Raw genomic sequence first — 27746 nt, forward strand, 5'->3', positions numbered from 1 at the left:
GATGGTCTCTTGCGGCTGATGTTATGAGTGCAACGCGAAGACAAGGCAAATGGAAACACTTCCAGTCAACTCCAGTGACATTCATTGCAAAAGGCAGAGCACAGGCAGATCCTACCTTATCAGCAGTCTTGAGACTGATCATGCAGGGGGACAGAGCACTGAGTAAGCTGAATGTCAGTGGGCTATTCCTTAACAGGTGTCTGTGCATCAAGTAGACTTGATGTGAGGGAGGAGAGGCATTGTCTTTCCTAAACTGCGCTGGAGGGTCCCGGAAGAGTTACACACTGGCCATCCTGGTGTGGTCAGAATGAGGAATATATTGTCTTTTTGAAACGTTATGCTGTTTGTTAGGCATAACCACAGTGATGATGCCCTCTACTGTGGTGGTAGCACTGCTGCTTGTGGGTAGATTTTGTGCTAATTCAGTACTTTTTGTCTGACTGTATGGATGCTGCTCTTATACTAGGTTTTTAGGTAAAGGTTTAAGCTTATTAGTGGCAGTTCTGCATGTTAACTGTTCAGTTCAAGCTTGTACACATTGTATACAAAATAAACGTCTTGTTTTTGAAGATGCAAAAGTAAAAACAAAAAGGGTTTTTTCATGGTGTTTTCTCTCAACCAAAAAAAGAGAAAACCCACAAAACAAAACACATGAACGCATACCATGTCGTAATTACGACCTCCAAACTAGTAAGTAGGAATTTCCGAGGAAGACTTGAATGCAGTATCAGTTACTGAAACTCAGTGGTTACTTCAGAAGCCTGACTACTGAGCTTACACAATGAGATTTATGTATTAGGAAGAGGAAGAAATTACATGTTTGAAACATGGTGAAGCCATGGTTAAAAATACATAAATGAATAATTAATAATTCAAAATAAAATATTTGAAGGAATTCAGTTATGGATTTTCAGTTTGTCTGTTTGTCTAATTCAAACAAAACCCTGCTGTGAAGGAATATACACATTCCAAAACATTATTCCAGTAAGATCAAAAAGCCAGACTTAGTAAATAAAGCACAAGTGTAATGTGCTTATATAAACACATTGTGTGTGTGTGTGTTAGAGAGATAGACACACTAGACAAGTGTTTACAAGCAGCACAGGCTAAGTCTCAGCTGAGACTGGTCAATTTTAATAATTCCAGTTCTTCTATTGTTTAGAAATTAGAAATGTAGAAGAATGTATATGTGTGTTTGTTGGTCAGTGTGTGTGTACGCATGTGTACCAGGGATATGAGAGAAACCGCACAAAGTATATCTTAAGGAAGTCTTTGTACTTGCTCATTTGTGTTTGCTAAAATGTAGAAATCAAAAGCAAGAACTGGCGAGTGTCTTACGGTCGGTTGATAAGACTGAACTTGCTTAGATCGTTGTCAGAGAGGTTCTGTGAAAACAAAAACAGGAGAGATTAAACAGGCAACCACATGCCTCTAGAACATGGTGTCAGTACATGGCGTGTCTTCATATTTTGGATTATCCCTGATCATCCTTTATCTTGACATTATTATCAAGGCAATAAAACATGTTAGAACATAACCTTGCAAAGTGCCCCCCCCCCCCCCTTTTTTTTAATTGACAGTACAGATGTATTAGCCAATTTCAACACTAGATGGAGATATTTTACAGGTTTAAAAAGGCTTAACACTGAACAGAAATGATGGGACTCATGTGGTCCTAGAACATTCTGTAAGCAGCAGATTTGGAATACATTTTAACTCCCCCAGTTTATTACCCCCCAGATAATTCACTTTTTAGAAGCGCAACCTCAGATCCCCATGTAACCTTACAATTCTGGAACATTATACCCTCAGACCATGGTGAGTTTTAATAAATGATCAGTGATGTCTTTAAAGGAAGTCAAACATTCTCATTCCAAGGGCAAAAAGCATCTAAAAAAATCTGATCACAGATGTTCCAGGCTTGGTTCTCATTTATTTTTGTATGTCTGAGACCTTCCTCATGCAGTTTCTTTTTACTTTAACCCTTGCTATCCTCAGTGGCAGGAGTGCAGAGCCTCAACCATCCTATTGCACCACATCTGCCTCTAATGTTTAGATGTTATCAGAGACACTGATCAGCTGCTTCAGCTATGCCAGTTTATGGTTAAAATGGCATTGTGTGAGTATGTAGATTCTAAGTCCTACCATGGAGATGTATGTGCCACACACAGCAGTGGATTTTGGTTTTATGTATAATGGCATCACATTTTGTTCCTCTACTGAAAGTCTAATATTTCCATAGACAGCTTTCATTTTTCATGATATTTGCAAAAACTCCCACACCCACAGAGTAACACACACAAAGTAACAGTTTTCCTCTTAAATACTCTATGGTTAAGGTACTGATTAACCCGTAGAGGCATTTACTCTAAGTGGGTTAATCAGTACCTTTGTCTGAGTATTTGTCTGTTAGCATTCAGTCAGGAGGTATCCTCATTTTGCATAACTGAGGGGAGGGAGCAGTGGTGTGTGGACTGCAGAACCAGTGTGAATGGAGACCATATTGTCTTATCTTTTCTAGAATTAGGAGTAAGGTACCAATAGACACCTTCAATAGTCCAGCTGAGCCAGCCAAATGGCTTGACCCCCAAAGTGGCAAGTGTCATTTTGATGGAGATGTTACAATAACTAAGTCTGTGTTGAATAAGTTTAGCCAGAAGTGGGACACACTGATGCAGTGGTTTTGCACCTGTTCATCCTCTCTCTCGCTCTCTCTACAGACAGGCAGAGAGCAAGGCAAATCTCCCACAGCTGACTAAAAATCAAGCTTAGCCTTTTGACACGGAATGAAAAATCAAATATATCACCGGGGCACCTGCTTAGATGCTGCAGAGCAGAGTGAATTATTTATGTGGCGTTTCTCCAGGAGCTGAAGTGAGAGACGAGGCACCTCCATGGCCTAGAAGCCTAGTCGCATATTAAAGAGGAGATGTTGCCTATACGCAGGGCGCCAGAGACCTCACAGCCCCATGCTGGGCATGCAGGCTGCTCCAGCAACAGGTACCAAAGGCATCAACAACTTAGCTGAAAAAATCTGAGTGAACGCATCGACTTTGACCCAACATCCCTGCCGAAAGGAACGCAGGCCTGCCCAGCAAGAGAGGAAGAGCTTGAGAAGTCCCACCGGTGAAAACTGGATAGGAAAGCTCCCCCCTCCACATCCTGTATGTGTGTGTTATGATGTCTTACTTCACCTTCCAGCACCATATGTTTGGCATGGCACTCTGGACTGAGAGCAATATAGCAATACTATGCAACTCTGTTAGGGTGTTTCATGTTTCAGTTGGTTCTTGCAAATGGCTTGGCTCCAAATGAGTCCATAAGGATTCACTTTCTGCCTACACTCACCTAGTTCCAGCAAATGTTATTATCTACTGACTCATTTGCTAGACACCCAAGAACAGGAGCAGATGGTTAAATGCATAAACAGCACTTGAATATGCAAACTCATTAATCGCATACTTTGAGCACCCAATCCAAATGACAGTGAGGATACGATTAGAGAACACATAGCGATGATCTAATCTGCTGCTCACCACTGATACGTGTTGTTGAGCATTCTTTATGAAGAACTATTATTTCAAGCCCCGTCTTTGATTATTATTAGCAGATAAAAAACTAGTGTCTACAGTGTTAGCCACACAAATGCAACATGAGGCATACACACAGCTCCACTGCACCCACACCCCAGTGCACTCCAACACACTGATTGGTTTTTATAGCTATGTGTGAGGGAAAATATGATAAAAAATTCAGAAATGGAGGGAATTCACACATGCGTAAGCGAACACCTTGAGTCACTGTTGGTCTGATCTTCCTGTTTTTGTGATTTATGATTTATGTGTGCTTGTATTTCATTCACATATAAAAGGTAACCTGATGAAACTTTTATTACCCTGATCTATATACACAATGTTTAGGTGGATCTTACTTAGGAATGAGGTAACTGAGATCACTAATAACTAAAAAGTTATTTCTGATTACTAAAAGAGCATTTCTAATGTAACACACACACCTTTACAGATGTTTGTGTTTTTCTGAAGCCTCTTCATAGATTGCATTTGATATTGCAATATAAACAGTAGAACTTACATCAGAGAAGATGATAGCATGATAGATAACCTGCTTGAGATTAAAATGATTTGTGATTACTAATTCAGAAACTCCAAGGGAAATGCCAACAGCACTGATAGTGCGGCAGGGGGAGAATTAGGAATGTGGTACTAGTTATTTTCCATTGCTCTTTCCACAGCATATATACATTTTTTGCATTTGCAATTATTTGAGGTTTAACAATGGGCTGTTCTTTTAATGCCATTTAATGAGAGCCAGACATAAATGAGAACCTCAGATTCTGATATACACAAAACACCCTGTACTCAAACATTTATGCTTGTCTATGAGGCTGTGCAGAAATCCACATTCATTTTCAAGGTGTCAGGTTCTGTGGAACTGCAGTCACAGCTACACAGTCTAAATGTGGAGAAATTGTACATTTACATATTTACACAAGTAAATATTCCCAGCTGTTCTGACAAAGGCCCTTAACAGCAATAAGCAGATAAGCTTAACCCTCACACAGTAAGGGAGAAAACCACCAACTCAAACAGTGAGGCATAAAAGCATCCGTCTTAAACAGTAAAGCATAACATCCACAGAAAGCCCCAGAAGAAATGGCCAGGTGTCACCTCAGGAACACGTGACCTGGGCTCAAGCTTCCACTCCCAGAAAGACTGCTCTCTGCTGAGTAGAACACAAACCCTTGCTTGACATTTACACAGTGTTCCATGGATAATCAATCATAGTGGCGCTTTTGGGGTGACAAGGCCATGCTGTGTGCCAGAAAAACAAAGTTTAACAGGATGAAATGTAGCGAGTCTCCACTGAAGGGAAAAAAAAAAAGAAAGATGTGTAAAGTAAGCAAGGTTGATCTGTTACTTTTAGTCTGGGAAATGAATTAATGTGGTCAGCTGCATCACTAAAAAGAAAGGAGTGCATTGGGTGCATTGAGTAATGTAAAGTTAATGCACGTCAAAAATATTTTCAGCCAGTTGACAAGTTTAGAAGCATTTATCTATTACATTTTTGATGGACACTTTATTTGTTCCCTTGGGGAAATTGGTTTGCTGCACAATCACAAAGCATTTCATCACAATCTGACAGGGTCACCAACAGACAAAATTTTACATATAACCATGCATCATCACAAGTCACCAATGACACACACATAGCCATACACATGACACGCACCTCGCCAAAAGCAGGCGAGACCAGCTGGACAGCCTTATTATTATATACATTCCCTAATACATAATGGCTTGGGGAGCAAATGAAATGTATTTTTTTGTGAATATGATATGGTCTCAATAGAGGGCAACAAAAATGTGCCCCAGATGTAAAGAATTCAAATGAGGTGTGTGTGAGTGAGTGAGTGTGTGTATGTATGTGTGTGTGTGTCTGTGTGTGTGTGTGTGTGTGTGTGTGTGTGTGTGTGTGGGGTGTGTGTATGTGTGTGTGTGTGTGTGTGTGTGTGTATGTGTGTGTGTGTGTGAGGTGTGTGTGTGTGTGTATGTGTGTGTGTGTATGTGTGTGTGTGTGTGTGTGTGTGTGTGTGTGTGTGTGTGTATGTGTGTGTGTGTAGGGGGGGGGGGTTGGCTCTTGTCACCAATAATGTTGTTTGCCTTATTCATCACTCTATGATACTCTATATCATTACGTTTCTAAATAATACAGTTTAAAGGATAAAGTTAAAAAAAGTTAAAAGATAAAGTTAAAACAAATACACATGTAGCAAATATTGCATTTATTCTCTTTATTATGGTGATCAAAAATATTGTTGTACATAGAGTTTAATGCTATACTACTGAAGCCATGCAATCACAAAACTCACTCTTGTAATGCTGTGAGAGAAGCAGGCTGCATGTGTGAATGTTTCAACAGTTTATACGCAGGGTGTGATCAAAGGCAGGGCTATAAATTAAACAGGACCAAGCAACCAAAACAAAAGCACCATGGGAACTGTGATACGAGAGTGGGTAATCCTGACAAAAATGACAAAAATATACATGAAAAAAAGTTTGTATAGCAATGGGTATGAAGACCAGCATCTAATAAATGAATTTAAAATAAAATGTAATAGTATAAATTGTAATGTATACATTTTTTTTTCTAGTACGTGCTACGTGCATTTGATGAAAGCATTAACATGCCTATGGTATATTTTAAGTAAGAACATAAATCTGTTAGTGTATTTAAAACATAGATTTCATTATATTTAAGATATATTTAAGTACTTTTTCACTTCTAGGCAGAAACTGAATTGCAGTTAGATAAAGACAAGAAAGTCCTCCCACATGAGGAAAAAAAAAGATTTTTAATGGCATAAAAATCTGTGCAGAATCTCTCAGAGGTTCTGTGGCTGTACCCACAACAAAGAGTTCAGTGAAAACCCACTAATGAAACAGAGCTCAAAGAGACCTGGAAGAAGGTGTCATCCAGAATTTGTCCATGATGAAGTGAGAGACTAGTAAGAAACTATAGGTGCAACCAGCACAGTCCTAGCCAGACGCTGAGTAAAGAGGGTAATTACGGTCTCACATTCAGTTTTGGGTGTTATATGACTTGAAGTAGGCTAATTAATCAGTTAAAGATTAACTTTGTGGTGGACAGTCAGTCAGGTTCACAAATACGCAGATAGATTTCAAATTTGGGCAAGTGCTTTTCCAGATCCTGACTTGACGTATGCAAGTCGAGAGGCTTACGTACATACGTAAGTGATTCACATTTCACGCTCGCTTTGTCTCTTTGCTTGGCACATAGACATTAGGAACAAGTGGACTGGATGAGAGCGGGTAAAATGTGACGCCACTATGTGTCTGCCGCCCTCTAGCGGCTGGCTGCAGTACAACATGTAACCCTGGCCATTCCCTCGTAAGTGAATGGTCCAGACAACAAACTTTCATCTCGAATCACACATCTAATAATTATTTTAGGCAGTTGTGTTCTGTCAGTTCTGTAAGGTCCCCCAGTTTGTATCTTTCCCAATCTTTTTCTTTACAATGAACAAATTTTATATAAGCTATTTATTGATGATGAACAATATTTTACTTAAAGAAGTCAGGTGAGATGATTGACAACGAATGGTTGTGTTGATTGCCTTGTTAGATTGTTAGTTTGCTACCTTTTAGTTAGCCTGCTGCCTAACCAGCTGTTTGGATTGAGTATTAAAATATTGTTCATCATTAAATAAAATAATGTGAACAATATCCTGTAATTAGCTAAAAGAAAAATAATGCTTGCCTCTCAACACTCTGTTCGTCAGTTAACCTTTTGCGCCATACCTCTTTCAGGACTACAAGATCTGCCCTGCTGCCCCCTGGATGTACTGGGCCACAACTGGAGAAAACTATGAACTGCAGAGAGATGATGGAGAAAATGTAGAACTTTGCTAATGCCAATCTCTCCTTTCCAAGTTCTCAATGTGAGTAACAGCTGCAAAATCATCCTACTACAGTGGAGAAATAGAATGATCAGCGTCTGATCCATGCATGCTCTTCAGCATTTTCTCAACCCCTCCCTCCCACTCCTTCCTCTTCTCCTACCTCAGATGATTTCATCACCTTTGAGGGGAGAATCTGCCAGAGTGCTTTTCCTGTTTCCTCTCCTCCCACCAGTCATCATTCCTCTACATTTAAATCTCTGACTTGGTTTTCTTCTCACTCCACAGACGAGATCCTTCAACCTCTGAAATCCAACACTCTGACTACCTGTCTGATGGATCCCATTCCTTTCACATTGTTCCAGACAGTCTCAAATAGATCTGCATCCATTCATCACTACCATCACCAACAGCTCCTTATCCTCAGAACTCATGCCTACTGCTTTCAAGGTACCAATTCAAGGTACTCAAGCCTACTGTTACTGCTACTGTGACTGATTTTGAATCAGTTGTCTTTTGTTTTCACCCAGTACCAGCTCCAGGATTCCAACCGGTCTGGCTTCAAACCAGTAATCCACAGAAACTGCCCTCATAGCAGCTTCATGCTGTCAGAGCAGTTGAACTTTCACCTTATCCTCACCTTATCTCAATGTCTCCTTCTAGAACTCCCTGGTCGCTCTAAGCTGCACACAGCCTTGGTGTAACTTCGGATCACCAGTTATTGCTCTCGACTTATGTTTCAAACCTGACTTGGTCATGCAGGTTTCTCCTCTAAAACTTGCAAAAGATTTGACCCTTTCTTTCTTGGGAGGCAACCCAGGAGCTTGTCCCTTGTCATCTCAAGGCTTGGCTACTGCAACTCACTACTTGCTACTTGCACCATCCTTCAATCGCCCATTTAGTAACCACAGGAACTATAGAATAACCTACCTGTTAATATTTGAGACTCAAACACTGTTTCAATATTTAAGGTTAGGTTGAAATCAACTGGTTTAGTCAGGTATTTTGTTAAATACCTGTCATCTTAGGTAAATGTGTTATGCTAAACTGGGATGTTGTGATGCTGTCACTTCACCTCTTTTTTGTCACTCAAGCTTGTGGCTGAGAGCAACAGAGCTCTGATTTCAGGGAGCCCTTATGTCTGTGTTACCTTCTGGCTCTATAGTTTTAGCTGTGCTAGGGTCAGAGTCCTTCTTTGCTCATTATATACCCCAATTTTATATACCTTAGTATGTGAACATGCCTAATAATCTATCCTCTCTTTCTGCTGAGGTACATTTACTTCTGGTATCATGTTGTTGCTGAGCGTTGACCCATCTCGGTTGCTGTGGCTCCTCCCACCTCTCTAGCTACCCTCCCCTGCCCCGGGCAGCTGTTCCTGGATCATTCCTGCACCAGATGTGTTTCAGACACACCTACACTCATGAGCCCAGACCAGGACTTCCAGGAACCAAGAACAAACTTCTATTGTTAATTGTTCTTATTACGTATTTTGTTTTTTTGTATATATTGCTCTTGCTGTGGTGTCCGGAGTCGAAGATGGGCCTCCTCTTTAACTTTTGGTTCCTTTCAAGGTTTCTTCTTCATGCTCTTAGGGTGTTTTTCCTTACCACTGTCATTTGCTCACTGGGTACTTGGACACAGACATCTGTAAAGCTTCTTTCTGACAACGGCTGTTGTTAAAAATGCTATATACATATATTTGGCTTTGACTTTGCATTGTATTATTGTGTTTCTTTGAGTAGCATGGTGGCTTGGTGGTTAGCATTCTTGCCTCTCAGCGCTAAGGTGTTGGTTTTGCTTTCATGCTCTCCCTGTGTCTGAAGGGGTTTCCTTCCACAGTCCAAAAACATGGAGGTTAGGTAAACTTGGTTACCCAAAAGAACTGTGATAGTGTGTGTGTATGAATGATTGTATGTCTGCATGCCAAGTGATGGATGATGCTCTGTTTTGGGTGTTATCCTCTCTTCCCTTCCTGCACCTGACGTAGTCCCCCAGGGGGCTGTGGTTTCCAGTTGAGGGTATGCTATGTACAATTGGCTGCTCCTTCTCACCGGGGTGTTTTTTGGATGATAAAGCTATGTGTTGATTGTAAAGGGTCCTTGTGATCTGAACAAAGGTGCCATATAAGTGTAAATTAATTAATTTGTTTCTTCTTCCCAGCTATCTGTGCTTATTTTTTTTTGGTATTGCACTGTTGGTACCTGCTATGATGCATTCTTTGAGTAGATTTTAAAACACTTTTCTAGGTCACTCTGGATAAAAACATCTGCTACTGTAAATGTAATGTAAATGTAACTGATTAGCTGTAGCAGAGGTGAGGTTTCAACTTTTGCAAAAAAGAGTCTTGACAGAATTATGTTTTTCTTTAACCAAAGACAAAAGGTCAGGAAATTGGGGAAAGCACTGAATGCACAATCATGCTCTGTCATTGAAAATAAAAAAAGTTCCAATTGAGTATGCATAAAGAAAGTTAAAATTAATCAGACCTGAATCTTTTTTCATGTTTGTTACGGGCATGATTGTAAATGAAACCAAGACTCCATAGCATCTGCGAGAAATAATGCAGTATACGACTTCCTGATGTCATTAATTAAGCAAAGCGCTCCATTCTCAGATGGATACAAGCGACTGAACTGTAGATATGGGAAGCTGTTTAAGCCTAATCTTTAAGGCCCAAACATTGCTATATATGGATGCATATATGGATATATTGGGAGCTATTATTTGTAAATGGGTTCCATTTACTAACAAAGCATGCGAGGTCTTTAATACTATGCTACTTCATAGTTACTAAACTACGTTACTATGCTTTTGAAGTTGCAACCTTTTAAAAATCTAGCATGCTTTATTTGCAAATGGAACCCACAATAGCACTGATGCTTTGTGTAGTAACATGCTGCAATGCATTGAATGCATACAGCAAGACCCAAGTGAGGGGAGGTATTGTAGCGAGCTTGATGAATGCTTCATTACACTTGGGTTCCTCTTGTCTAAAACTACAGAGAGCAGTAAATAGAAGAAATGTCATCGCTTGCTGTAGTGCATACAACCACTGAATCATGAAGCAGCCCCCATTCCTGGTTGTAGAGGGAACCAGGAGAACACAGCGCTCATGGTTCCCAGAACCATCAAGCATGACTTCTGCCTAGATGAAAACAGTGACGTATGGACTCTAAAACAGAAACTCACTAACTTCAGCTTCATCCCAGAGAGCCACAGACAAGATTTACTTTCGCAAAACAGATCAATTAATAAAATAAAAATAAACACGGATTACGCATAGGTTCAGAACTTGTAACCTTTATGTCTTGTTTTGTATTTAAAATTCAAAGTTTCAAAATTCAAATTAAAAGCTCTCCCTCTGAGATATTACACATCTCAGAAATTCCTCATGAGATCCAAATGAACGTATAATCCAGGATGTGCTTTTGCAGTAACCTAAATTAAAATGTAGTTACTGAAACCAAGAGTCTGTAACACATGGAAAACAGATGTAAACCTTTTTTCTAGGTCATACTTCCTTCTCTGGTAAGAAGACTAGAGCTCAATGTGGGTGACTGACCAGTAGACTAACTGATTTGATCTTAATGAATAACTTGGTATATTAGACAAGAATGTGACAAAATTCTGTACTAATTTGAATTCAAAATTCCATATTTTGCACATTTCCTATCAGAGGAAGTGAGTTAACTGTTTCATATACTACTGTAAATCTAGCTGTCCATAATTGGCTCTCAGTGAAGTTTCAGCAAGTAAACGTCTTTATTTTGTCGTAGAGTGTCTACCCCTGAACATATAGGGAACTGAAGAGATGGTATGCATGACTACTAGTTACCAGTTTAATCAACCATCAGAACAAAAGGAAGAAAAAGTGACAAACCTTTACACTTTTGTTACCATGACAACACTGCCAACAATACAACCAACTTGAATATGTTTTATCTATTAATTTAAAATGACTGGGTGCAAGGTTTTGCCATTTTCAATGAAACACAATTACTCCTCATAGAGGAAATGTAGTGGAGGAATTTGTTCTTCAGAATATAGTGGGGTTAGATAAGGTGTTGGAACGCTCTTAGAGATATTCAAGTAAAGCACTATCCCAGAGATCTTCAGGACTTGATTGTTTGGACAGATAATTCCATTGCAGTGGAACTTTGAGAAGGCAAAAATGTGCTAATAGGTGCTGCTTCTTCTCAATACCATACTGAAATTGTACTTGGTATAATGACACCGAATCTTGGTGTGTGTTGTCACATCAATGGAAAAAGCTACTTATGTAGCTTGACTTTTTCACTATTCCTTATAGCATATTACAGACCTAAGTTTTTCTTCTGTATAGATATTAAATGTAATGTAAACAACATAGATGATAATAATTTATCATCAGAAAGTCTATCTATGCAACACCTACCAGAAACCGTCGGCCATCAATCTGCGTTCGCTGAACTCTTAAGGCACACTCTTGCATGTTGTTCTGTGAGCAATACAGACAGTTACACTTCTGAATAAACCACACACAGCATGTTAAAATACATGTGCTGACAAACTATAAATATCCTGAACCCAGTACATGGATTCTTCACACATGAAGCTGAAATCTTTGTTTTTTTTGCTTCCTATCTTACTTTTTGTTTTGAAGATGATTTTGCACCTTCAAGACAACATATGAAAAAGCCTCCTTCCCTGCCTTCGCTTTGAACATCACTCCTAATGATTCATGAAAGGTTCACGTGAAGGCCTGCTGGTCTGGGTTTCGGCTTGCTTACCTGAGAGAGGTAGCTGGCTACCTGTGCTGGACTCCATTCCTCAACCTGGTCTCTGGTCAGCAGGCTCATCTTAGTCCCAGCTACCCCAATACAAACTGCACTGCTTTGAGAGGAACTAATAAACTAAAAAAGCTGTTATGTCATGGCCAGGTTTCACATAATGTGGGAAGTTCCTCCTGCCTCTCTGTCTCGCTGACCCTCTCTTTCACATACCTTATACAGGACACTATACATGCTGGTTACAAGTGTCTTATCTGGTTGGCTGACTCACTGTTGCCTCTTAATAACATTCAATAACACTTTGCTGTTTGGCTAGAGCCGTGAAAGCATTTCCAGCGGTTATTTTACGTGGGAATGAACAGAATGGAGCCTTTTAAAAGTGTGGATGACGTGAGAAAGGGAAGTGAAAGGTTTAGCATGTCTGTGAACATGACTCTCAAACCATTCGTTTCAAGCTTGGATGCAGAAGAAAGCTCTTAGAAGTTCATCAGGCAACAGCTTCAACACCACTGGGCTAAGATATACCATATCTAGTCATTTAACGTACACCTCTATATTGGTACTTTCATGTTGGATTAGGGCTGATTACTGTGTAATTTGTAAATGATAAGGTAACAGCAAGGGTGAGGTGACCCAGCAGGTGGGCAGGGACAGAAAAGCTCCCAGAACATACAGAGGGTATGCGTGTGATGTCACTGTTGATAAGCTTCACTGAGGTTTCGTCCAATACGTGGCAGCGAATGCCGAGGAATCACAAAAAGGGGAATCTTCGGAGTATGTTTATGCAGTTATACAGACCTCCAAAAGCTAAGAAAAGAGAAGTCAATGTTCGTTAGCACGACAAGCCCAGGTAGACAGCTATCTAGATTACAGACGAGGTTTTGAAGTTATAGTTGGAGTGGATAAACATTAAGATCACAATGATCACAACACATCCTGCCATGCAGTATGACCAGGTGTCAAGCCCTTTGTAGACTTTGTTTAGTGTATATCCCCGGCATTGAAATTGAAATCAGGTACAAAGCTATAAATGTTAGAAAACCCAATTACTGGCCACATGTAGATGTTCATGAATCACTTGTTCTTTGATCATTTGGATGGGTCACTCTCAAGTCCAACTGCCTATAATTTAAGCAGATAATCGCTTGTTTCGGTCCTGATTTCACCTTTTCTCCCAAATAAACATAGCCATGTTTCAGAATATTTTGCCACTCTGATATTTATTTTATCTACAAAATACCAGAATGAAGTTGCTGCAGATAGGAGAGGTACCAGATCTTGTTCCATCAGGATCCAGCCCAAATTAAGCACTGGGGATGGTGGACCACCGGACACGCTGTTTGATGGTGCTGGATATAGCAGTATATTGAGTGTTAGTTTATTTTAAAAGAACAGTAGTTGCTGACATTCCTCAAATTCACATTTGCATTTACATGTTCATATTTTCATTTCCATATTCACATTTGCATCTGCACTTATGTCTAGAGTGACTTGCAGTGCTTTGTTTACTGCATAGTGCTTGTCCTTATGCTAGTAAAACTGGGACAGAGTGCTAAGTATACCATTAAGCTGGAGCCCTGTCAGAGACGGAGTTAGTGTAGGACAATACCCATAACATAGTTCTTTACCTTCAATAGTAAGTTCACATTTAGAGATGGTACATGTTCCCTTTGAAGAGGTTGGTTTTCGAGACTCAGCTTCATGGACAGGCTGTTCCTGTGTAGCACATGGGTGTCAGTATACAGAGGAGTCTTGAGCCTTGTCATCTTTCTCTTTTGAGGGGTAGTGGATCAAGTTAAGCTGTACTTGAAGTGCAAAGGGTATATGGTGTGGGATTTGTCCAGTGCTTTCATATAGATGGAGGATAGTCACCTTTTGCCTTTGTAAGCAAGGATTAGAGTCTTACATCTGATTCTGAACACTATGTTTGAGTGATGTGGAATAACTTGGGAAGAATCATATTAATGTAGTGTAACTGCATTCTTAATTAGCTGTGAGGGCCTCATATACAGAGAGAGGAGCGAGTTGCAATAGTCTCGCCTTGAGATGACAATGGAAATGAAAACAAACTGAGTGGCTTCCCTGGAAAGAAATGTCCAAATCCTCCTGATGTTGTAGTACATTTGTACAGGAGAAACTTGCATGGGATAGCTGGTTGTCCAAGACCACACCCAAATTTTGTGCATTTACAGAGGGCATGATCAGGACATCCTTTTTTTTAAGGACATAAATCTGTGGTGTGGGCAGGTATCTCCAGGAATATGGAACAGCTCTGCCTTCCTCAGGTTTCACTTTAGGTGATGGGCTGCCATCCATGATGAGATGTCAGCTAGATGTGCTGAGATCCGAGATGAGATGTAAATGTTTGAGGGTGGGAAGCAGAGGAAGAGTTGAGTGTCCTCAGCATAACTGGTAGGAGAAGACATGTTTGCATATTACCTCACAGACAGACCAGGCAGCTAAAAGGTACAGTCTAACAGAGTCAATGCAAACAAACAAAAACCTACAGAAACACAAATGACAAAACAAAACACAGTTTCAAAAGGAACACAAGCATTTGGAATGATAAGAACATTGTATATAAATTTCAGCAATCATTGGTAATACATTACTTAACGGCATAATGAATTAGGTAGTGGCATATCAAATGTTTTAACAAAACAAAGGAACTTGTTCTGCCTTCAGAAATAGAGGTTAACCTAAGGTGATGTGTTTACGTGATGGAGGTTTTCTTTTGAACTGCAGGTGTAGAGGGGCTGGCCATTTGTCAGGCATGCTGGGTTTCTTTGGATGGAAGCCAAACCAGCACACAGATGAAGAACTGGGAGGAAGTGGGCAAACAATTGCACAAAACCAACAGTGTGGCACCAGTTAACCTCTCAGCATCATGCTAGTGAGAGTCTTAGCATCACTGTTTCAGACAAACACACACATACACACACAGAATTGAAGCATTCTGGTGCTCATCATTGTCAGCTCTTTTTGCTGAGACTAAGTAAAAGTGATCTACACAGATCCAATGTTCTTAAAATATTTCTTCAGACCAATTAAAGCCTTCACCTGATCTATGCTTGGAGATTTTTTTTTAAGCACAAGCGTGTGTAGAGCTGTTAATCGATATTTTATAATCCTGATCCTTGAGTAACCTTGTGCTGCACATTTTAATGGTTTTCCTGCTCCAACAAATGCATTCTGAATTTGTGAAGGCTTTGGTGATTATCTGAGCAGGAACAAAGAAAAGACTAGAATATGCAGTGCAGGAGTATGCCAGGTCCAGGCCGCTGCTGACGGCTCTAAGTAAGTCAGTAAGCTTGCTTAAATACCCTGTAAACCTTTTCCTGTAATTTGTTCAACAGAAAATCACTGACAGGTTTACTGAAATGCTTGTTAAAATGATGGCAAGTTCATGCCTTGGGAAAAGAAAGAATAAGACAGAGAAGACAGGGAAGAGAATGGAGGAGGAGAAGTGCCCAAAGCTGAAACATGCAAGTGTGAAAACTGCAAAACCGTAGGGAGTGTGGGAAGACCCTGGCCCACAATCCCTACATATGCCGCTTTGTGGCTACTGAGCATCTAATGAAGCCTCTGTCTTCACTGACACACTCATTAAGTGGCTGGAGCAGATGGGCAACTAGCGGGAAGAGGATGGTGTGCTGGGCTGCATATGGCCGGCATGTGGGTGGAACCTGCTGGACATCACTGGACAGCTGCGGTGGTCCATAATGGTGATGAGTTACCCTCAACTGGACAGCTGCAGTGGTCCATAATGGTGATGAGTTACCCTCAACTGCCTGAAGGAACATGTATGGAACAAGAACTCAGACGAGCCCTCTGTGACTAGCCTTTATTATAGACAGCTGTGAAGAAGAGGAATTGCAGTTTCACTTTCACTAGTCAGGTTTATCTTTTATATTTTTCATTCGATAACAGATACTGTTGTGCTGCGCATTCGCACTTTGCAGTGCTGTGTACTGTGATGCTGTACTGTTGTTGTGTTGTGCCATGGACCAGAAGAAAAGACATCTTATTCCAATGTATACTGAGTATGTGGAGGAATAATAACAAAACATACTCACCACCTTTTGAAGATGGGCAGTACAGAGAATTGTTAAAGAATCCATTGTAATTTAGAAATGTGACTATCTTTACATGATGATTATGTTTCCCTCCTTAACATTCTCTTATATTTTCTCATGAATATCATCCGGTCCCCACTCATCATCATGGCAGTTGAATTTTAATATGAGTACCAAATCTAAAACACCTGTTGTTGGTCTCTCTTCCTCTGTGCCAAGTTACAAACACACACTCCGCCACTCCAACTGCCAATGTTCAAAGAAAAATAAGACACCAGTGCCAACACCATTATAGGAGAGGAGTCTTCTTTGAGTGTATTGTTGACAAAGCATAACCACAATCATCACATTATCATCACCCGACAGTCCTATAGTGTTGCCTCACGCTACCAATAACATTTAAAGTTGTGCGAAGATGTTGCAGGCAACCCCCTGGACTCTTTTGAGGAAACGACGGCAGCCTGAAGTGACCTGTGCTCATCCTAAACAGGAAACAAAGTTTAGGGATGTGATCATGTATTTGGTGGAGAGGAGAATGGGGAAGAGCAGAAGGATGTTCCTGACTAGTTTGGCCAGGTCTAAGGGTTTCTGCGTGGAAGACACCCTAAGGTACGTTGCAGGAAAAACAACTACATTTACCAACATTTATATTGTGACTTCCCTGTAAAGGCTTACAGTTGCAGTTTTAGCCAAATATCACAATATCCTACCTAAGAAATGTTGATTCATTACAAATTTGGTTTCAATTGACATATCTCCAAGGCACATGGTTCTAAGAAATACATGCAGACTGTCAGTCAGGAATGCAGCAATTGTTATGCAAATCATAATAACAGTGTGACGGTATTGTGCCTGCTTTTTAGTAACATAGAAATTATGACAACATAATGACATAGAATATGAAAATCTGTCAGTCTCTGTGAGTATGGGTATAACTAACTGCTACAATCAACCAGTTGCTGCTTCAGAAAATGACCCCTGTGAACACTGCAAACTAAGAACATTTGCACATCAATTGTAACATGGCATAACATCTCATTTCAGTCTTTTAAAGTTTTGATTGCAATTCAAGCAGCTTGTTAAAAGAGAACTTCGTCTGTCAAGGTCAAAGTGATCACTCATTAGTCAGCCACAAAAAAAGGGTACAAGTATTATCTTTCCTCCATTTCCAAGCTCTTTTATCTGGGTTTTCACATGCCGTAGGATGGTACTGGCATGTCTAGCCATGGTTGGCATGCATGACCTGCTTGTTGCCAGTTGGAGATGGGAGCCAAGCTCACGCAGCTGGCCGTGGACACCAGAGGGAGTTGTTCTGGGGAGGCTGGCATGACTGCAACCAGTGGCTCACTCTGGGCCAGTGTGCCATGCACAGCTGTGGGATGGCACCATTCCCAGAAATGCAGCTTGAACTCTTGCATCCTCCTGGGTTCCACAGCACCCGATAAGCTGTTGTCTGAAGCCAACCGCAGGAAACAAGCTGATGATTCACAAACTGACATTTTACAAACCAGTGAGGATTACAATATCACTGGTAGCTTGATAAAACATTGGCTGTTAAAAATAACTAAATAAATACTAAAAAAAAAAAAATTAAAAAAAAATTCTACATACACACATGTATATATGAACCTTGAAGAAAGACCAAAGAAAATCCAATTTAATCTTTACTGATTATATACTCTCAACATCTGTAAAGATTCTGCCTTAATTCTTTCTCCAGTAGATTATTGAGAGTATAATCCTTGAGATGGGGTGTTGTCTAATGACTAAGCCTATTTAACAAGTATGGAACACAGACACAGACAATACTATAGTTCTTTAAGTATTTGTACACTAATGGATATTTTTGGCCTCGTTGCTTGGAAGAAGCCCCAGACATACTTGTGTTGCACCAAAGCACATCCCCATGAAGCTGTAATGTTCAGCACCACTTTACAGCTGTCATGTCAAATGTCACTTTGTGAAATTGTTTTGCTGCGAAGTAGCTGCTGTTAGGCTGGCTGTGTTTAAGTATGTCACAACCAGGCGTCCCCTAATATTGGAAGTTCAATTCTCGGTGACCCTCTTGGTCTCTCTCCGCCCCCATCACCGCCCACCCCATATAGTGCTGACAAATAACACATTGGCCTAAATGTGAAGGTGAATCGTGTGAGCAACTGGAGTGAACTGGTATTAAGCTGATCTAAAGGTAAGTGTGGGCTGAATCAGAAGATCACTCCAGCACCAAGTCTGTCATCTCACTGACATTTTCTTCTCAACCATAGATCAGCTGATGCAGAATTTATGCAGAAGTCACGAAGCATAAATGATACTGGTCTCTTTTTTCCACTGTATTTTTCTTTATTTCCTAACCTCCCTCTTCTCCCTAAAAATCTGAATTTCTTTATTATTTCTTCATTTACATCCATCTGAAGGCACTTCGGTAAGCACAGTGAAGTGAACCTCTCTTCTTGTCTATACTCCCTATAAGACCATGAGAACTATCTCAATAATTTCTCAGTAATTTTTCATTTTCAGCTTGTTTTTCACAGATGCGTTGTGGAGGAAATCCAGATCCCTTGTCATTACAGCCCCTTTAGACCATAGGAAATGACCCGATTGCTTCTGGTTGGATCACAGAAGAGTGATGTCTAAATTTGTGGACGTATTGGAGCACTAAGCAGGCAAAGGGAGGGCTGAGCCATAGTAAAGGTCAAGGTAGAACAGTGATGATAAGTTAAAGGTACTACAGGCGCACAGACTCTTTCATACCCTCTGGTGTGCTGCTGCAGCTGGAGACTCTGCTGGAATTTACACATCTGAGTCTTTGGAGCTTTTAACCTGTTGATGAAACTTCTGTGCTCAACCTAGTAAGAACACGTGTTTGTAAAGGTCGGTCTACTGTGTAACTCGTTTGTTATGATATCATAGCTGTTGATGCCTACCTGGGAGCAGATAAGAGGAAGTGGTTAGGGGATACATTACAAATATGACATCTTTTCTAAAAGAGATGCAATTCCGTTCCATTCTGAGGTGAATGCAGAACTACATGCAGAATTCAGGATATGAATTTGTATTAAATGAGAAAAGACTTTGTTCTATGTAGTTCCCTTCTTTATACAGTTCAATAGAGAGTGAGAGAAACTTATCTGTGGAGAATTGTGATTTATTGGGTACCATCTCCTAAACACACACACACACACACACACACACACACACACACACACACACACACACACACACACACACACACACACATATGTGTGCGCGCACACACTTTCTCACTCTCCCCCTCTCTCTTCCACTTGGGGTATGCAGGGATTTGGGCAGCTCTGCTGTTCTGTCTCTATGGGAGTTTACTAGTGGAGCCATTCACTGGTGGTGATCATGCATGGGTGGCTAGTACTGTAATTAAGCAAAACAACAAATGTAATTGCGGCTGTCACACTAGTTGGCTGGGGTAGATAATAGTGTGTGTGTGTGTGTTTGTATAGGTGCGTGTATGTGCGTGCATCTAAGATTGGACTGCCAGCAATCCGCAGACTCATGTGTAATCACACATAAAGATGGCTGTCCAAACACAGCTGATCGTGACAATTCTCCGGTGCTCTGTCTCGATTCCAGCTCAGTGTGCGGTAGCGGCTGGCGGAGCCATGGTCTCGTTCAGCGATGGCAGAATGCTGGAACACAGAGGAAGCTAAAGGAAGGAGGAGTGGAGTAGAGGGATACCTTTTGTCAATAACTGAAAGCGGGCAGACGTTATGGCCTAGCAGAAACACAGGCAGCCGTTTAGAATCCTGTGAGACATCACCTAGCTGGTAAATGTTTTTTTTTTTTTAATTATAAAATGCCCTTTTCCAATCTTTGCAGTGACAAAGTGACTCACATCATAGCAGAGGCAAACCCAGCGCATGAGCTATGGTCATGGTTACACGGACAGAGTCTCACTGACCCGGACAGTACGAATGTGCTGGATATCTCCTGGTTCACAGAGAGTATGGAAGCTGGCAGGCCTGTTCTGGTGGAGGCAAAACATTGCATACAAGTGAGTATCTCTCTCTCTCTCTCTCTCTCTCTCTATCTCTCTCTCTCTCTCTCTCTCTCTCTCTCTCTCCCTCTGTCTCTCTCTCTCTCTCTTTGTGTCTATGTGTGTTTTGTGCATGCGAGTGTGTGTGTGAGAGGGAGAGAGAGTGTATCAAAAATGACAGTTCACTTTGGAGAGCTTTGGAGGAAAAAGTATAGAGATCTGTCAAGTCGGTGATAGGCCACAGAGCCTGGCTAAGTGTGATAAGACGCCGCACAACCTTATAAACAATCTGTGGACGGTTATAAAGAGGTTTGCGTGATCCAGAAATCCAGGTTGCTGAGATGGTCCATGTGCACGATGAACACTAGGGGGTGCTGAAAGCTCAATGGGTTGTACACAATTGGCACCGAGTTTGTATTGTACAAAATACAAACTAAATTATAAACTATGTATTAAAAACAGAATGAGAGGGCAACTTATACATATTCAAAACAGCAATCCTTAAATTCATAATCGTCCATCCCCTTTAAAGGATAGAAGTACAAACATAAATAATTGAATAGACGAACATTTTCAGTTACTCTCCTCGATATGAGATATTAAGTAATTTTGCTTAATTTGCATTCAGATCTTGCTTTGACATGCATACTCATTGCCTAGAATTGTCTTCTACTGCGTTTTATTCATTAGATATAGGCTGATTTTTCAGATCCAGTTCTTAGAATAATTGCCGGTATTCTCAGCCTTCCTCACTGCTGATCACTCAAAACTACATAGTTTAAAGAAACCCGTGTAATCCACAAGCCTTAATTATGCTGTCAGTTACGGCATACGAAAACAGGTTTATCTGTACTTTGGGGAAATAACGGGAAGAAGCATTTCTTGTGTTGGCTTCGAGATCCAGTTTCATATTCCTTTATTCGTGTTGCTTGACAGCAAATAGAGTGATGCTCTGTACTGCGGGCGCAAATAGCCCCATCAGTGTAGCGCGGGTCTCGCCACGCATCACTACACCACGCTAAAGACTAATTCCCTTCCCATGGACCGCACTGTAACGGGCTTCCCGAGCATGTGGGCCGAAAATAAAGAAATATGCCTCCCGTTTCAGGAGATCCATCAATCTCGGTATCTGCTCTCAGTGGGGAAAAGTGAGACAGAAGTTCTCCATCTTGCGTCTCCGCCGGGCGTGCCCGTGAGGCTGAGTCTCCTCTGTGTCTCACAAGAGTTATGACTGTGAACGTACGCTTGTCTCCCAGCTATCTTTAGCGCTGCAGACTAGGCAATGTCTCATTTACTTTCATACAGTGCCCGTCTAAACCCTTAAGTGCGTCTGGCTAAAGTTTGAACGGCATTTGAATATTGACGGATATAATCAAGTAAGCGAACTAATGAATCGACGCTGGCGTTAATCGACCTATACCCTCCACAATTGCCATTTTACTCTGTAACGTATCTTTCCTTTACGAGAAACGGCACAGTACACAAATGTATTTATGTAATTTGCGACTCCAATAGATCATTTTAATGGGTGATAAAAATAAGGTGTTGAATAAGACTGGCTTCGTGAACACGCCAGACTTTGCCTCAGGAGGTTAGCCAGCTATGCTCTCTGAAAAATGTCACACTGTTACAGTTGTTCATTTATGCTACCCCCACTCTTCTCATAGGGGAGTACAGGCTATTACATCCCATTGACTTGAGATATTTTTATGAAGACAATCTCTCTGGTATGGACAGACTGGGCGATAGGCCTGGATGTGCGCCTGGGACAACTGCAGAAGTGAAGGTGTGCTTGAAGGCATCTGAGTGTCTATTGTTGCTCCTATCAATCTTGGTCTGAGGCAGACAGGAGAAGTCAAGGTTATGATCTGGAGGGATATGACCCCACACCAGGCCAGTCTATGGGCTGTGATCTCATTAACCTGAATGGACAGGGCTCACCTGTCTGTGTGTATATCATTATCCTCGGCACATGGTCTCCTCACCTGCATCTGGTACTGACACACACACACACACACACACACACACACACACACACACACACACACACACACACACACACACACACACAAAGAGAGAGAGAGAAAGAGAGAGAGAGAGAAAGAGAGAGAGAGAGAGAGAGAGAGATGGGAGAGAGCTGTACTCACTTGGTTGCAATATGGTTTAGTGTGCATTGTGCTATGAGGTGATAGTTTAAACTATGAATTGCAATTATACATGCCAGCTCTCTGGCTCAACATACCATATTCAGCACATGTTTATATGCACCAAGAAGAAGATTAGCTAAGATTTATGATACAGCATTGAAACCAAAAAGATTCCTAGTGGTAAGTGGAATTTCTAGCCACAGGAATTATTCAGTTTAGTTTTTAGAGTTGTTTGCCTTGAAGCATAGACCAAGAAGCGACCAAGTAACAAGCGAACCAGTATCATAGAATACACACAGAATGACAACATTTCATATAATTTACAATAATCCTACATATCCTACTTCGTATTGTCTCTGTTTCAGTTTGTTGAGGGATGTAACCACTGGCTCTTGCAATGTGTCTGATAGAGTAACAGGGTGCAGCTGTTTCATAGGGGAGAGGTGAAGCATGGTTTTAAAGGTGCCTTGGATTTTTATAACACAATGAGAAAGTGTAGCATGATTCATAGAGTGAGATTTGAGATTAGGGAATATATTTGGTGTAGGATTATGCTTTTTGTAAGAAAATGAAATGAGTAGTGGCTTTCCCTATAATGGCTGATCTAGTTATACAAGACAAAAAACTGTTAACTAACAGTTAACAGCGTAGAAGCAGTGAAACTTACATTTCCTGAACTCAACAATGTCATGATGGCATTTCCCCAAACACAGAGATCTATTGCGCATTAATTCCTGAGAACACTAATGTCATATACATAATCCCTTTGAGTCCTTACAAAGGGGAAAAGTGATTTCTGTGCCAAAATGAAAAGGCAATTTACAGGAAGGAAATTGAATTAGAGCTTGCCAGATTTGTTATACAGAGGGCTGTGGGAAGTAACTGATCATGTTGCTTTCTTATCTCAGTGATGAGGAGAAGCCATTAATGTGTTGTACAGATGCTTATGAAATCCTAGAGTGAGAGCACATAGTTCGCACATAGTTGCTTGATTTGTGTATGTATGTATATATATATATATATATATATATATATATATATATATATATATATACACATTGATGTCTGTGAAAGCCACTGGTTGAGATTTAATTCCTGCTGGTGTATTGTTTGGAGTTGTTTGTTTGCTTAATTAATTTAAACCTAAAGCTTAACAACGTGATCTTACAGCTTCTTCTCTCTCTCTCTCTGTCTCTCCTCCCTCTCACATATGTTCACTTACATACTCATAGCAGAAGCCATCTCTGCAGTTGAAGAAAACTCTGCCAGCCAATCCTTTGCCTACTGTGTCTCAGTATGCATGCCAGAGACGGACCACACTGGACAACCACAACAAGGTTTTCACTGTGAGTAGGCAAAGACAAACACACACACACACACACACACACACACACACACACACACACACACACACACACACACACACACACACACACTCACACTCACACTCACATCAGCACTCACATATCAGTACTCACATATCAGCACTCACATATCAGCACACGCTCACACATTACACATGGAGAAAAAAGGTTCCTTCAACCTGCCTGTCTATCACAGTCTAGTTATTTTCAACCCTGACCCATTTTCTAATACAACATAGGCATACTATGGTGAGAGCAGTGGGTTTATACACACATTCCCCACTAACGCACACACACAGAACATCACCCTCAAATCACTTATGTCCTTGATGAAATGGTGCAATATTGTGCAAAAAATAAATGGAACCCAGGAAATAAATGTGGAAGATTTATATATTCAAACATAAAAAGCAGGGAGACTCAATTTTGATAGAAGAGAAAGAATCTTACTTTATACCCAGTACTGCAGGCAAGGTCAATTGGACAATTACTGAGAAAACCAAATTAAATATCCTGTCCTTTTACAGAAGCATGGGAGCATGATTAAAATCTCTCAGCATAAAGATTATGCAGTTTCACCCCTGAGCTGATCCGAATCTGTGCAGCAAACATCATCAGACATTAATAAAAAGACATAATCTAGATTGTTCAGTTGCCAGGAGGGCAAACATGCCTGAAAAGCAAACAGATGAATAAGAACCAGGCTAGGAGTCTGAGCTCATACATCATATGGGGCTAGGAGCCGGACCTCATACGTCTCACATGGGGCTAGGAGTCTGACCTCATACGTCTCACATGGGGCTAGGAGTCTGACCTCATACGTCTCACATGGGGCTAGGAGTCTGACCTCATACGTCTCACATGGGGCTAGGAGTTGGTCCTCATACGTCTCACATGGGGCTAGGAGTTGGAGCTTATATGTTTGCATGTTTGGGTGCTGGTGGATTTTTCTAAAAAGGGAAGAGTGAAAAATAGAGTGCTTGTGTGAAGAGTAGAAGAGACAGGCAGAGATAACAAAGAGAGAAAGAAAACCACATATAGGATATGAAGAAAGAGTCAGAGAGACTGAGAGAGGGGGGGTAAGGAGAGGCTCGAGAGTCTGGGAGCCAGCCAGAGCAGAGACTGGATGAAATGAGCAGACAGAGATGAAGAAGCGAGGAAGCTAGAGAAGTGTGGCTCAGGGGTTGTTTCGGCCACGGGGCAGCCAGCTGGAGCTGAGGGATGTTGATGGAGGAGATGGTGATGTGTCACCACCAACATGAGCCCAGGACATGATTTCCTTTCCAGTGCCCCGGCAGCGTGCCAGGCAACACACATGGCCCTCACCCCTAAGTCACACATTTTGGTTTATTCATTTGGTGCTTTCCCTGTCGATTTCCCCCTTTACCTATAGTCCTCGGACTTCACATGCTCTCTTGTGCCACATGATAGCAAAGATTGACTTTGTGTAAGCAGCTCTTAGACATGCCTGGCAGGGAGTGTGTGTACACCTGTGTGTGTGTGTGTGCGTGTGTGTGTCTGTTTCAGGATGTGGACTTGGTAGTCAGTGTATGAACATTAATGAGCTGGGAATGGGAGTTCGCATCCATGTTGTTTCTCTTTACCATCGGCCTCTGAGCCTGTGCTGGATGCCCTGATGGCTTGGATGAGCAGCCTCTCAGCTGGATTGATTTTTTTAACAATCCTGCAGGCAGTGCTTTTTCACGTCTGTGCACTTAATCGCGGCAGGATCACATGTGCGTGAGCACACATACACACACACACACACACACACACACACACACACATACACACACACACACACACACACACACACACACACACACACACACACACACACACACACACACAAACACATATTGTTTCCTTTCTTGTTGTTTTAAGATTGATCTGATTACCCTGGGTTTCCTGAGACTTGCACAGTCTAAGATGGCTTACCTTTTTACAAGCCATTTTTGAGCATTTGCGTTAGCAGTCTTTGTGCACCAGTCAGCATGCATGCCCCAGAAGGCAGAGCAAAACCACAGAGTGTAGTGATGCCCTTGCTGACAACACATAAATGCTTTCAGTTTACAGTTGTTTTAACAGAAAATCTACCGTAAGTAGCAAAAAATGAATGATGACACAATTTAAGGTTTCCCGTTATAGCTGAAATCGAACCGGCTCTGCAAATGAGCTGGCCATAACCCACCCCGCCGTGTTTGCCGGAGGATGGCTTTCAATAGGCTTGGTTTAGAGAGGAGACGGACCCGGCTCCACCTGGATACGGTCCCAGTCTGGAGTCCTGCAGAGAAATCAGCTCAGCTCAGCTCTAATTGAGCCGGGCTGGCTTCTGCTGCTGGGAGAAACATATGGGAAACAGGAACAGAAAAAAAAGATAGTCAAGACATCTTTTCTCCCACGACAGGAAAAAGAAACACAATCTGAAAGCCTTTGTGCTGTTCCACACTGAGCAAAGTATGTATCATTTAGTAGGGCATCATTCTGGAGTGTAATTGTATTTATTTCTTGGCTTGTTGTAAGGTCTGGACCAGGCGTATGACTGCTCCTAACAGATTCCCTGGGTAGCTTCAGTCAGAGATCCACAGAGTGTTGCTGTCCCCAGCACAACAGTGCTTCAACTTTTCAATCTCCCCATTACCAGGCTCACATACTCATTAGCCAGCACTGAGAGGGGAAATGTGTGTGTGTGTGTGTGTGTGTGTTTGCGAATTACTGTGTTAGACTCTGACTGTGTGTGTACTTCATAAAGGGAATGCATGATGTGAGCTTTTGTGCACGTCTGCAGAGGACAGAATGGTTGTGTGTGTGTGTGTGTGTGTGTGTGTTTGTGTGTGTCTGTAGGTGATATTGCCCTTACTTGCCCTTTTACCAAGCTTTCTTTCTGTGTACATGGTCCTCTGGTGTATCTCCTCTTACCCTTGAGCTCACTGGAGGCCGCTTCATCCTTTGAGAGAAATGAAATATGGTCCAGTTATCTATTATTGTCTCTTTTTGTACAGATGTCAGATGTTGAATGCAAATTGTCATGGCTTTTATAAATGGCCATGTCGTAGTACTCATTCTGTGTTGCACTGGTGCTTCTAACCCACCACCAGTGCAGGGTTTAACTCACTTGAGCCTGGCTATGAGGCAGAAAACAGGATAGACTCCAGCGGTAGACTTCCAAAGAGCTGACATATATAGCGGAGTGACTGTGTGAGCATGCATATCCTAGAGGCAGCAATTTGACTGCCACAGAGTCTTCAGCATGGGCATATGTATCACTGGATTGGGGCACGTTTCCACTTTTCGCATAAGAAGTCCTTCATCACACGGAACTTGTTTTGACCTGCCATGTTGGGAGCCTCCGTGTAGAGATTTATTAATTCCTGTATAATTCATGCATTGCTTACTTACCCCAAGATTACTTCTGCGTACAGTATAGCTCAGCGCTACCCACATTGATATGATCCTTCTCAGAACATTCCACAAACTCTGTTCCATTACTTCTCGGGCTAAAAATCCGTGTTAGCAAGACCTCCCAAGCCTAATCTGCTGGAAACACGCCGTAGTGACCGATCCGATTTCATTGCGTGTTCTGTTCTTTATAAAACACTGCTTCGATCTCTACATCCCGTAAAGGGTACACAGTACAGCAATACACATTATTATGCAGGCATGTATTTAACACGTGCATGTCAACATTTTGCCATTTCAGAGTTCCCAGTTCATTTAAACCCCTCATCTAGGCTGACAGTGCTGTGGACAGATTGGCCAGCCATCAGCCTGGTTGAAGATATGCTAAACTCCATTCTTGCAGTCTTGTCATGATTGCGTTGCCAGTTTCCCTCTGTTTTGCATTTTTTATGCCTAACTAGAAAGCATTCCCATCAGACATTATTAATCAACCTTGCACACTCGGAATAGGTCTGGCTCACAAAATCAGGCCCTCCCTCATCCC

At 41.4% G+C, this 27746-nt stretch overlaps 1 protein-coding gene across 2 annotated transcripts in view; it reads left to right on the plus strand.

Annotated features, from left to right (window-relative positions):
• The first annotated feature begins 16701 nt into the window (after positions 1-16701).
• The window catches only part of dntt (deoxynucleotidyltransferase, terminal), a 67476-nt gene continuing 56431 nt past the window's right edge, over positions 16702-27746 (plus strand). For both annotated transcript variants that reach the window (XM_027014106.2, XM_027014107.2), the window contains exons 1-3: positions 16702-16895; positions 20136-20310; positions 23672-23785. In XM_027014106.2, the coding sequence (XP_026869907.2) occupies positions 16702-16895; positions 20136-20310; positions 23672-23785 (483 nt within the window). The remainder of the gene's footprint in view (positions 16896-20135; positions 20311-23671; positions 23786-27746) is intronic.

The sequence above is a fragment of the Electrophorus electricus genome, chromosome 11 (assembly GCF_013358815.1).
Source record: "Electrophorus electricus isolate fEleEle1 chromosome 11, fEleEle1.pri, whole genome shotgun sequence".
In the NCBI taxonomy this organism is placed as follows: domain Eukaryota; kingdom Metazoa; phylum Chordata; class Actinopteri; order Gymnotiformes; family Gymnotidae; genus Electrophorus; species Electrophorus electricus.